Source organism: Balaenoptera borealis, assembly GCF_965194805.1.
Source record: "Balaenoptera borealis genome assembly, chromosome: 11".
NCBI classification, from domain to species: domain Eukaryota; kingdom Metazoa; phylum Chordata; class Mammalia; order Artiodactyla; family Balaenopteridae; genus Balaenoptera; species Balaenoptera borealis.
Genome location: NC_138868.1, coordinates 102,719,558 through 102,732,528, shown reverse-complemented (window position 1 = coordinate 102,732,528; position 12,971 = coordinate 102,719,558). Strand labels below are relative to the sequence as shown.

The following is a 12,971-nucleotide window of genomic DNA, read 5'->3' as shown; positions in this document are numbered from 1 at the left end:
CTGGCTCTGGTGTCGCTCCGCTGTGTGTGTCTGCTACACACACCACGGCTTCTACCTCCCTACCCAGCCCACATCAATCCCTCAACTCACAATCACTACCCACCTCCCCAGCCCACATCAATCCCTCAACTCACAATCACAGGGTATAGGCCCAGAGAATGAAAACTACATTTAACAGTCTAGAATTAAACATGCTGTCTCCCTTCTTTCCTTCCCTACCCAAATACAAAGGAATCCAAGAGCCAGCGGGTTCTCACCTGAATGACATCAAATAAGCTGGGGAGGGGCTCCCAGCAAGGAAGACCTAGTGAAGGGAGGGGCCCCACTTCCTTACCAGGTTGGCTAACATGCAGGAAATAAAGCAACGCTGTCCCCCAATGTGTGTCTTCCTAGAAGTGCCAAGGCCCCAAAAGGGAAAAGTTACACAAGAAATTGTCACTGGGATTCAGTCTACCATACACTCCTAGAATAATAATACTACTGATTAATAATGATATAAAATCATTAATAATGATATAAAATTATCTTCATATAGTACTAGCCACTATACTAAGAAACACACACACATATACACACATATATTTTATGTTATCTCTAAAATAAACTGAGGCTGGCAGTAATGGTTGGGGCCCAAGGACACAGCTGGTAAATAGTGATGCTGCAATCTGGACCCAGATCTGATTCCCAAACTTCTTATCCATTCCACTTCATCAGGCTCCCACACTCCCCTGGGAAGGAGGTCCTAGATGGCTGGCTGTGCGTGTGTGTCTGTGTGTGCCTGTGAATGAACACACGCCTTCAGGGCTTGCTGTGATCACACCTGGGAAGACCAAATCCATCTGGGACAATGAGGACTAACGAATCAAGCAATGAACACACACACCGTTTATTATATGTAGTTCAATACTTTTTTTCTTTTAATTCATACTGTACTTCCATGGCTCTAGCTACTTTACATTAAGATTTGACCGGGAAGCCTTGTTTGTCTCTAGGTACTAGCAGTTAAGTTTTTAGACCTTGCGCACAGCGCCAGGCAAAGTACAGTTATAGCTCCAAATACAGATGGCCAGACAACTCAATTGCAATCAACCTGTGTTCTTTCCCGTATATGGCCCAGGGCAGGGGTTGGGGATGCTCCCTCTGGCTCACCCCACCCCCCACCCCCATGTCAGGATTCTCCAGGGGCCGCAATGGCCTCGGACCCATCCCTCCCCACCTTGGAGTCTAGGTTGAGTCGGGGGGAAAGCACCATGGGTTTGGGAAGATGATCTGGTCCATGCAGAGAGTGGTCTGGCCCTAGAGTGCAGGAGAGAGAAATGTGGGGAGCCACACACTGTTGTTGGCAAAAATGCTTGCTTTTACTATGCCATCTCAGTGCGTGGCACCCAAGCCCAGGGCCAACTCCCCAGACACAGCCAGCTGTCTTGCCTGGAGCAGAGGCCACCATTTTTTTGCTTCTGCAGTGTCTCATCGTGTTGAGAGAAGCAAGGAGGGCCAAGGGGCAGAGGTGACAATGTTCTTTAATGCCTTCACATGTCGGGTACATCGCCTGGCATCAACTCCTCTTGGCAGGCAAGGTGCTTCGCGCCAGCAGCCAAGGCTCCAGTCCAGGCTTCCAGGCCTGCTGAGGACCTCAAGTCGCAACAGAAGACGATGGCCCAGACCCCTGAGCTTCCCCCAGAACGCCAAAACAGGGAGCTGGCTGGGTCCATCACAGCCACGGCTGGAGCAGGAGTGAGGTAACAAGGTGGGCAGAGAGGTGGGGAGGCGGGGCCAGCTCTCTACACCGTGGGCAAATTCCTGCTCCACATCAGGCAAGCAGGGCCGCTAAAAGATGGCCTTCCAGAAAGTGCTCCTCTCGGACCCAAAAATGCATCTTCTGGAAGAAAACCTAGAGGTGGAGGGGAGTGGGGCCAGCCTGCTGGAAGCTGGGGGATGAGGGTCGAGGATGTTAAGTGGTGGATGGGATGATTGTCCCACAGCCTAGAGATGAAGGTCGGAGGAGGAGAGTCAGGAAGAGAGGTTCTCAAGCTTCCTACTGGAGTGGGCAGGTGGAGTCAGGGGGTGCCCTACCACCTGGGGGAAGAGAGGGGAGTGCTATTTCTCCTGGGGGCCCCTAGGGAGGAAGGGCTGGCCTTGGCTGCCCTGAAGAGCTAAAGGCGCAGCATGGTATGGCGCAGAAAGGTTTCTTCTGAGACCACACAGACCAGAAAGATTCTCTCCCTAATCCCTCCTCCAAGACTTCACCCTAGACATGCTGCCTGCAAACGTATGGACATGGTCAAGCTTGGGTCACAGACAGGGCAATGGAGAGAATCCACTTCTATCAAAGCATTCCTCTTGCGCTTTCTTGGTCCTCCCCCTTCCTTGTAATCCCAAGTTCTTAGTGTCAGCGCTCTAAGGCAACCCAAGGATTTTAGCCAAAGCTTCACACTTAATCCAAACCCCAACAAAGTTGGAGACAAGAGAGAGGTGGTAGAAGCAGGAATGACTTCTCTCCACCGTTTGCTCTAGCAAGGAGGAGGGAGGATGGATAGATGGATGGAAGGCTTCACAGCCCAGGGACGAAGATGAGCTTAATCCAAGACGGTGTCCTTCTTGCCACCATCCTCCTCTTCCCAGCTTAGAGAAAGTCCAAAAGGACCCTTCCCAAAGTAAGACTAGGCCAACAAAGGAAGAAACACCCTCCTAGGTTAACACCAAGCAATACAGCAAGCTTCATCTTTCTCCCTCTCCCTCCCCCACCCGCCTCTCACTGGACCTCCCTGCCCCTCCTAGCGCGTAAAGAAGATTTAACTGCCCTGGATTTCCTGGGAACCCAGACTCTGCCCTATGACTCATCTAAACGCCAGGGAGGCTCTAGTCCAGAAGGCTTGTCCTCTCCTGGCAGGGCACCTTCCAAGTTTGAGAAAGCCCAGCCTCGCCAGTCTCTGATCCAGCCTCCAAGATCATGTCAAAGCTAGAACCCACATTAGGGACAGTCTAGCTCAAGCCCCTCCTGTTACAGATGAGGCTCCAGAGGCTCAGAGACCGGGGCTGTGTGTCGGGGGGTGTGACCTGCCCAACAGCAGAGCCAGGACTCAGGCCCAGGTCCCCTGAACCCCTCAGCTCACTGCCCTTCCAGAGAGCTCTAAGTTGCTGATCTTGCTGTCCTGGAATGTTATCCCTTTGTCCCAGGGAGGGGGATGGGGGAAAGGAGAGAGTTACAGACATGACTGGCCTCTCCCAACACCAGTCCCGTCAATTCCCCCCCAGTCAGCAGGAGTAGAGTGCAGACCCGCCGCTGTTCTCACCTGTCTAGAAACGGCAAAATCTTTGAAACTGAGTGCAAGCTCTCAAATGTCTCACCACATGAATCCTCGCAGAAAGACTCCTATAAGACTGAGTTCTTACGTGAAAAAAACCAAACAACAACAACAAAGAAAACAAAACAAAAAAATGCCCTGGTTGGAAGAAATAACATAAGAAATGGTGGTTTTAATGCTCCCTTACAACCCAGGGTTGCCAGCCATGAGTTACAATGTTATTTATGTGTTTCACTCCCAGACTGAGCTGCTAGGGCGAGGACCCTTCTCTTTGACAGGTTCCTGAATAAAGGGGAAAAGCTTCTGTTTGGGAGTGAACACAGCTGTTGGTTTTCTCCTGGTTTGAAAATCAAAAAATTACTAGACTAGAAAGCTCCCACAAACGATCCGTGATTCTTAGAAATGAGGCAGGCCAAGAGATGCTTCCCATGTGTACACACTGTCTCCCGGGTTCAAAACCCCAGAAATCAAGAGGGTTCCTTGGACATCCCTCCCTGTCACCTACTCCTCCCTGAGAGGGGCCTGAGAGGTGAAGCAAAAGCCGAACAATTCTGCGTAGCCAGGCCCACTACACCACTTTATTCCCAGCAAAGAGTCCTTTTAAAGTCATCCCAAAGGTCCCAATATGGTACCTTTAATAAGTGAATAATTTAAATAAATAATTACGTATGGAATAAATTAGAGAATTTATCATTTGTCCTTTCCTTTCAAAAGTTTCGGGGAATAATTTTGACTTCTGGCTACTCCAACCGGAAAATTCCTAGCAGTCTGCACTGTTTCTCCTTCTTTGGCTCAGGGCCCATGAACCCTGACCCTCACCAGGGTCTCCCATTCAAAGTCCTGGACAGGGACAGAAATGATCTTGAGCCGCTGGCCTGTGGGCATATGCACACTTCACAAGGATTACATTCAACTCCATTTGCTCATATCTCCTTTTCTAAAGAAGGGATATCAACAATTCTAGATGACCATTATGGAATCATCCATCTCATCCTACTCCCCCTGCGGGGGATGGCCTGGGTGTGTAGCTTTCTGTCTTCTCATCCTGCCCTTAGGGCAATAATGAGGCCCTCTTCTCAGACAGACTGAAGAGTCAAAAACTTTCTTTAATCGCTAAAGTGGGATGCCCAGGCCAGTCCCAGAGAATACAACATGGTCTTCTTTTGGGCTAGATCAGTGATCAAATCTACCTTTCTTTCCTCTGTCCCTTCCACCAAGAGGTCCACTAGAACAAGCAATCTGGAAGAGCTCTCCTTGCCAAACTGGTTTAATCCTTTCCTGATCAAGAATCTCTACAAGCTCTGCCTGGGGCTGGCAGGATTCCTTGGGTCATCACAGGGAGAGATAGTAGTTAGTGTGTGAAGGACGGTAAGCATGCCCAGATGGGCCATCAGTTCTGTGAGCCAACCCCCGAAAGGCCCTAGATGGCTCACTTTCCTAACCCATGGTCTTCTTTCTACTCCGTAGTGATCTCGTACCTCTCTGGGGCCAGAGACCAGAGAAGGCGCTGGTTGCTCTCTCTGCCAGAACTTCCACTCCCAACTCTCAGAAACAGGGTTTGGAATGGCCCTCTGTGGGGTAGACTCGATCTGGCTTTTTCCTGCCCAAACCTACGCACCTTTGCCAAATCCATTCCCTCCAAGGCTTAGGTCTTCTTTCATGTGCAAAGTGTCTCAGACGGTTGTCTCCCTTGACTAAGCTGGTTCCTCGCTGAGAGGAAATGAGGCTGGCCGCCAAAGAGTGCTTGGATATTGGTGCTCATGACTCACAGTAGTTCTGTGGTTAGACCCTACAATTCTTCCATGGCTAGTGCATTCACTCTCTCAAACCCTGGAGGCCCTAGGACACCCTGATTCATCCTAGAAATCAAATGACAGCTCAAAGGGAAGGGGTTAGAGCCACAGAGCTGACTTGCTTACAATCGCTAAAAGAGGTTTAACAAGATCAAAAATGCTCCACCCTGACGAATAAACAATGTGCTCTTAGGGCACAGAGGAAAAATAGGGCTTTAGGCACTAAAAAGTGACACTTCACCCAGATCCAGCCTGGGAAAAGACCAGAGAGAAGGGGTGGGGGGGAGGGTGGGAAAGTAAGAAATCCCCAGCCCTTATTGGGTCCACACCCCACGCAGGGTAGAGGAAGGTACAGGGGGTGATGGAGGAGAACGCCCTTCAGAACACAAGCCCTCAGGAGCCTGCGGCTACAAAGCCCAATCCCTCCGCGGCCTCCCCAGCTGTCCCGCGGTCCTCTGCACCCGGCTCATGGTGCGCGGGCCACGTGCAGGGGGCGGCCTCACATGGTAGAGTTTAGCTTGTGCTCCTGCTTTTGATGCTTCCTTGCTCCCAAGAGAACACTTGGGGAAGTGTTGGGTAGGGAAAAAAAGATTCTTGTTTATTTTGGAAACAAATCAAAAGGGGATTAGGGAATGAAGCACCTTAAGCAATGCCCCCTTGAGACTTCTTTTCACGACCCCAGGGTCTTCACAGGCATAACTTTGGCTCAACGTTTCCCTTCTCAGAGCCAAGAATGGCCAGCGAGGGAAAGGGTGGGGACGAGAGGATGGGGAGGAGGAGGGTCAGGGGAGGTCGGTGCTGAGAGGTGGTCCCTGCCCTCCTCGGCCCCGCCGCCGGCCAGCACAGGGGGGCGGTCCCGCTCCTTCTCCCTGGTACATAGGCATTATCTCTTTTTAAAATCTGTATATAATATATATATTTATATTCTCTCTCTATTTATACATATATATTTATATGGTCTATGTACACGTATTGCACAGGCCTCCTGCAGCTGCCCCCGCTCCTGCCTGGTCAGTGATAGCGGTTCCTCTTCTCTTCACTTTCTGACGTGTAGTCACGGGCCCTGATGCCGTTCTGAAGATTGATGAGCGAGTCCTTCATCTGTAAGACAGGGAAGCCCGCCCCAGCCCGGGTTTGTGCCCTCAGTGGGCTTCTCCACTCAGCAGCACCCACCACACCCATGTATGGCAGGTCCCCCGCCAGGCCAAGGGAGCTAAAGGGAGCAGACTCCTGAAACAAGGGTGGTTCTCAAGGGACACGGTCTCAGGCTGAAGGGGGACAGCCGATCGAGCACTGGGAACCCCTGGGATAAGGAGTGCTGTGTCTCAGTGATTTGTGGTCCCTGCTTCACTGAATTAAGAATTCTCTGGAGGGTTCCATTGCTATCAGGACCTGCGTCCGATGCCACTGACCGGTCTTCTACTCACTCAGCTTGGTTTCCCAGTGATCCTGAATACTCTGTCCTCCTCCCTTGGTACCTTTGCCACAATGTTCCCCCAGCTCGGACTCTTCTCTCTTGCCCATTCAACCTCACCCACCTACTATCAAGGCCAAGAACAGATCCAGACTTTCTCTGGCTCACAGCCATCTCTCCCTCTCCTGGCCTTTCGTGGACCCCTCACTAGGGCTCTGTGCTGCAGTCATCTTTAACGGCTTTGTTTCAGCTGTGTTGGGACTGCACTGTCTATTCCTTCCCTTATACACCCCGGGTGCCAAGCAGAAAACCGAGTAGGCTCCTAGCTGTTCCCATATCACTGAATTAACTGAATCTTAATGGAATTTCTTAACCTTCTTTAAGAAACAGATACATCCCACATCACGGGATGGAGTTTACACGGGGCAATTCCAGCGGTAGAATCTTACCCTGGTTCTAGGAAAGCTGCCTTGTTAACACAGGACGGTTAACGGTTCACGGGTAAACAGTTATGGATTTTGAGAACCTCTGATCTCTCTGCCTAATCCATCACTTTCTTCTCTTTAGTTCTTCGATATCAGGAGGGATGAGGGGCCCATTAATGTTCTTTTAAAGGGAAGAGAACGATGGGAATTCCCTGGCGGTCCAGTGGTTAGGACTACGGCACTTTCACTGTCAGGACCTGGGTTCAATCCCTGGTCGGGGAACTAAGATCCCACAAGCCATACAGCGTGGCACGCCCCCCCAACCCCTAAAAAAGGGGGAAAAGAAAAATGAAAAACAAAATCAAGGGAACAGAACGAGACACCGATCTTAATGCTTGCAGAGTCGAGTCTACGAGGCTACGGGTCTGCCTGCCCCAAGCTCCTTCTGAAGGAGACCCACCCCAAATAGAATTCCACAGCTGGAAGGGGACCGGGTCATCCAGTCCAACTGCCCCCGCCTTTAATTCAAAAGTCCCTCACCCCACATCATCGCATCACCCTCTGAGCACTTTCAGTCCTTTGAAGTAGCCCGTTCCATTGCTGGACTGCTCTACCCGTAAGGAGTCTGCTTTTCGCTGATGACTCAGAAATCCGATTCCCTGTAACTTCTGGCCCTGGTTCAGTCCCCTGGAGGTTCACAAGCAGTGTAACCCTTCTTCTAGATGTTAGACCCCAACGTCTGAAGACTATCCTGTGCTGCTCACCCACCCCAGTCTTCCCTGCTCCTGAGCACATCTTTAATTCTGTCAAGCCTTCCTGATAGGCCAGAGCTTCCAAACTCCTTGCTGTGCTGTCTGCCCTCCTTTGGTTAAAAAAAAAATGCCCTCCTTAAACGTGGCTCCAATGTTATGCGTGATACTCTAAACCCATTAAACTGGATCGTGATAGCTGCATTAAAATTCTCTCTCCTTAATTTTGAGCGAAGAGACCAAACCATGAAGGGGAAATAAAGTTGAATATTAATGAGTGCCTCCCATGGGCCATCAGATCAAATGTGACAGCAATTTCACAAAGCAATGATTATAATTCCAATTTTATAAATGAAGAAACCGAAGGTCTCTAATACTAAATCCCTTGCTTGAGGTCACAAAACTAGTCAGTGGCAAGATTAGGATTCCACCTCAGTCTGATAAAATGAAGCTAACTATTGATTTTGCCCCAGAAAGACTTTCTTAAATAGACGCATCTAGTTTTTCAGAAAGAAAACTGTACCAGGAAGATGTTATGAAAAGGAGACACAGTACCAGCCATCTTCCCAGACTCTCAGCACAGCCCCTGAGGAGGAGCCACGGCCTGGGCGTTGGGTGTTGTGTGCATGTTTTGAGGGCAGGAGGTGGGGGAGGGGAGCACACGTCAAAAGGAATTAGAAAGACACGCCCTCTGGGAAGATAAATCTCTGCAAAAAGGGGGCTATCTCTTTCAAGGCCTGTCAGATGGCTATGGGTTACCAAGAAAATAAATTAGCTCTCCTTCCATCTAACCTACAGTTTTCCTACTGCAAATCCAGTGTGTTCTTTCACTGATATAATTTTGGGAAATACACGGGTGTCTCCAACAGCTCACTCAAGGATGGCTTTAAAATTAGAACAATGGATGGCCTGGGGGAAGAATGAATGGGAGGAGGGCATCTGGTGGACAGTGATGGAGATGGCGCTCTCCTCAGAGCACAGGGTAGAAGTCCCATCTCCATAAGACCAGGGCCAGGAGGGACGGTGGGGTCATCTCACCTGGTCAAGAAGCATCACCGAGGATTTGATGATCTCCCTCCATTTTTGGAGCTCGGTATCGTGGTACTTTTGCTGGGACTCTAAGAGCTGGGCCCACTCTGTCTGAGACTGGGGTAACCTGCGGGGTAGAAGAAGGGGTACCCCAGCAGCTGGAGTTATGGCCCGTCGACTTTCCTATGCGCCCAGACCCCTGAGGGACAGAGAGCCACATCAGAGTGCTCTGTCCCTTGCTCAGTGCCCTGGTTCCCCTGTGCCCCAAATCAGAAGCAGACTGAAACTACAGGGACAGTTTTCAGAGCCTGCCTAGGGACTCATCCCAAAGGGTTATCCCCCCGCCAAGGGCAGCAGGGCCGTCCCAAGGAGACTGGGAAGCAGGAGCCGGGACACAGTACTGGCTGGGGTGAAGGTGGGAGCAAGGGGGAGAGGCCAGGATTACCTTTCCTGGAGCCGCAGACCCTGCCAGGCAGTGAGGGTCTGGGTGGTATATTCCAACATCCAGAGCTTGTAGAAGAGCATCACGTTGAGGATGACCAGCAGCACCAGACTAAGGAGGAGACAAGGGGGAAGCAGGAGCCATGAGACGGGATCTGGGAGAGCGCCCGCCCTCGCAGAGCCAGGCTCCCCTCCCCAGCGGCTGTGCCCTTGACCACCGGGTCACCTGAAGCATCACGGTGAGTGATGAAGTGAGCCAGAGGGATGCAGCAAGCGGGGGGAGGGGGGAGAGAGAAAGAGAGAGAGAGAGGGAAGCAGTGTCATCTGGAGGGGCCAGGAAAGGGCCGTGGAGAGGTGTGTGGGGTGAACGCATCAGAAAGGAGAGACATACAAGTCACCCAGACACCCAGGTGCTGGGGGAAGCGAGGTAAGATGGAGAGGAAAAGAGGTAAGATGGAGAGGAAAAGAGATGAGGGGGTAAAAGAAGCAATCATAGAGCCAGCATCTGAAACAGACCCCAATGGGAGCAAGGAAGACAAACGGGGAGGAGGCAGAGGTTAGAAACAGGCTCGTGTGGGGAAGGGGAAAGCCGCGCTCAACCCGAGGCAGAGAGAAAGTGAGTGTCCGTGACAATGAAATGCCAGGAGCAGAGACACAGCAGGATGGGGGCATCTAGCAGGAAGGTGGGGGCGCTGGGCGGGGACCAACTGTAAAGAGACTCTTAGCACTTCAAGGGTGATCAGTGGAGACAAGGTTCCTCCTACAAACCCAAACCGGGGGAGGAATTCCAGTGGGATTCCCAGCTCTGCCCCTGATACGCCTCCCAGATGTTAGCACAACTGCCCGAGAGCTGCCGTCTCCTCCGTGCACCTGCCACAGCCCTGCACGGGGCACGAGGACCAGCCGAGGCTTCTCAGGGATGGGCTGGAACTGCTCAGAGTCAGGGAGGTGTCAGGAAAACCAGGGGCCGGAGGACCCAGTGGGGAATGATGAAGAGTCACTGAGGCCTGTGGAAATTCTCTTCTCTTGGCCTCAGTGGCCTAAAGATCATTTTATAACAGAGGTTCATGGGATGGAGAGATGAACGCTCCGGGAAAGAGAGGACGCAGACACGCAGAACTGGGTACAAAGCCTGGCTCACTACTTAAACATCTCAACTTTCAATCAAGTTTCCTAGCTTCACTGAAACCCAGTTCCCTCAACAGGATAATAATACCTACCCTGCTGAGGTTGTTATGTGCATGGAAGGAATGTATGTGAAGCCCTCCACAAGGAGCAGTTATTTTCATTAAAGGAGAAAGTACAGACACACAGGAAAAAGAATGACAAAAATGGGAAGATAAAACAAATAGATGGAAAAAAGACCAACAAAGAAAGAAAACCTATACTACGCCTCTGACCTTTCAAAGTGTGTGGTGCATGTGGTGTGTGGTGTGTGGTGCGTGTGGTGTGTGGTGCATGTGGTGTGTGTTACTGCGTTCCTCACCTGGGCTTCCAGCACTATGGACAGCGGCATTCCTTAAAGCAGCAGCTGCAAATCCCTGGGGCTACTCTGTTGTGTTCTTGGGGCTCTCTGAGTTTTCCACGAGAACGTCTAAATGTTGTATTGAATTTCAATGATACCACCTTTAATTGCATCAGTACGCCTGGACCACCTGAAGGCCGCTTCCTCAGGGTGTGCTGCACACAATCTTAGTACTTGCGTTTGGGTTTGTGTTTACAGTCCTGTCTGTGCTCAGTGGAGGTCAAGGGACACCCCTGCCTGCTTCCCAAGTGAAGGCTTGGGGGTGGTCTAAACAGAGAAGAGGTAGGAGGCTGGGGTCACCACAGGGCAGGCTTATGGCAGCCGGGGCCTCTAAGACGCAGGGCAATCTGCACTGTACCAGAAGGTTCCACTCACAGGCTGGGAGCAGACCCACCGCCTGGACCTTCTAGGGTTGAATGACGAGGCCCAATTATCCTAAACTAACAAAGCGCCAACGTTTGTTAATATGCTATACAATTTACTCAGGCACTGGCCTTCTCTACTAAATAATGACAAAACACAGAGAGAGCTTAAGCAGAACTAACCCAAGGTTAGAGTTTTCTGTTGACCAAAACCAACATCAGAGATTTAGTTTTAACAATGGCATGAATCACATTAAAATGATGCTGCTAAATGTGAATTCTACTGGTTTTACAGTTGTCTTTGTATTTAATTTTGTAAAAATATGTTGGCTTCTTATGCCATAGTCAGAAGACTTTTGCATCTACTTTTATGTTACATATTCAGGTAAGGTTAGCAAAAGAGCCCCCCTCGTGACCCTCAAAGGCCCCTCTCCGTACGTGGTCCCCAGGTCTGTCCTCAGCCCATTTCCTTTCTCACGCTCCACACTCTCCTCCGATGATCATCTCATTCCCACCATGGCTTTAACGCTACCGACAACTAAATCTGCAACTGCAGCCTAAACTTCCCTCCTAAGCTCCAGGTCCACATCAAGAAATATCTATCTGTCACATCCGCCTGAACAATCTATGGCAGCTCAGAGACATCGGGACCTGACAGCATCTTCTGTGACAACTTTCCTCTAAGTTCCAGGTTTCTGTCCATGACACAACCATCTACAGGCACGCAGATCAGGAAGTCCTCTTCCTTCGCTCCATAACCAGGTGTAACGAGCCTTCACCTTCTGGGCCCTCTCAGCCCCAGGAGGCCCTCATCTCAGCGTGACAGCCCCTCCTGCCGAGATCACTGCCGTTTACTCCTGTTGGCCCCCACTGCCTCTAGCCCGTTCTTGTCTAGCCCATGCACCACCCATGCGCCATACTGCCGTCAGAGTGATTTTTTTTTTTTTAAGTGCAAATCCAACCATGTCAGTCCAGGACTTCCTTCCCAGATTCCTGTGGGCAGAGCTGTGGACCTGCTTCTGCAATCCTGAAAAATGCTTTAGTGAAGGCAGGAAGGGCTGGGGGTGGGGCGGGAGTCACGGAAGCAGGACAGAGCTACGCACAGGCTAATGCCTGGTGCACACCTGGTAGAGCCAGCGTCTGGGCAGCTCCTGAGCCCCCCAAGCCGTGCTGCCACGTCTCACAGCACAGCCCAGGCAGGAAGGGCTGGGCGGTCAGGCGGTGGGCCCAACCAGGCGGAAGAGCTGTCTGTACTTAGCTGCCCAAGCTGTTCCTGCTCAAGGTTTACACAAGTCCTGAGCAGGCTCTGGGCTCACACTTCAGAAAGCTTGTCTTCCCATCTGACACCCTCATTTTTTTCAACGAACTTTCTCCCTGGCCCAGCATCTTTCTGTGCAAGTTACTGAGCCCACAGCTTTACAGCACTATGGCAGTGATTATACATTGCTTATATTAAAATAAGCATACACTTTTCCTGGGCTCTAGTCATCGATTGTGTCTGGCCGCCCTGCCAAAGGGTGGGCCCCGTAAGTGCACAGTCCCGACGCCTGGCACAGAGCAGACACCCAGAACGTCTGTCACAAACAAATGAATGGGCTCCTAAAACGCTCTGTGGCATCTCTATGTTAGCATTTATCCAACAGTGTAGCAACTGTGAATTTCCTGTCTGTTTGACCCACTTGAAACTGAGCTCCTGAAGGGCATGAACGCTGCAGGCAGCATTTTCTTCTGAATCCTGAAGGCCCAGCATACAGTAAGTGCTGAGTGAAACAGAGAAAGAGCAGCAAAGAGGCAAGGAAGGACAGACAGAGCAACCGATCTGGAGAGGCACTAGAGGAGAAAGCAAAAACCAGGGCAGCAGCGAGGGTGTCTGGATGCCTGAGGAAGACAGACGGGGAGGAGGTGGCAGGCGAGAAAGGAAGTGGCAG

At 51.0% G+C, this 12,971-nt stretch overlaps 1 protein-coding gene across 3 annotated transcripts in view; it reads right to left on the bottom strand.

Annotated features, from left to right (window-relative positions):
• Positions 1–5,675: 5,675 nt before the first annotated feature.
• Positions 5,676–12,971, bottom strand: part of GRAMD1B (GRAM domain containing 1B) — a 185,080-nt gene continuing 177,784 nt past the window's right edge. For all 3 annotated transcript variants that reach the window (XM_082339805.1, XM_082339804.1, XM_082339806.1), the window contains 3 exons: positions 9,161–9,268; positions 8,725–8,842; positions 5,676–6,199 (listed from right to left, as the gene is read on the bottom strand). In XM_082339805.1, coding sequence (XP_082195931.1) covers positions 6,110–6,199; positions 8,725–8,842; positions 9,161–9,268 — 316 coding nt within the window. In that variant the 3' untranslated portion in view covers positions 5,676–6,109. The remainder of the gene's footprint in view (positions 6,200–8,724; positions 8,843–9,160; positions 9,269–12,971) is intronic.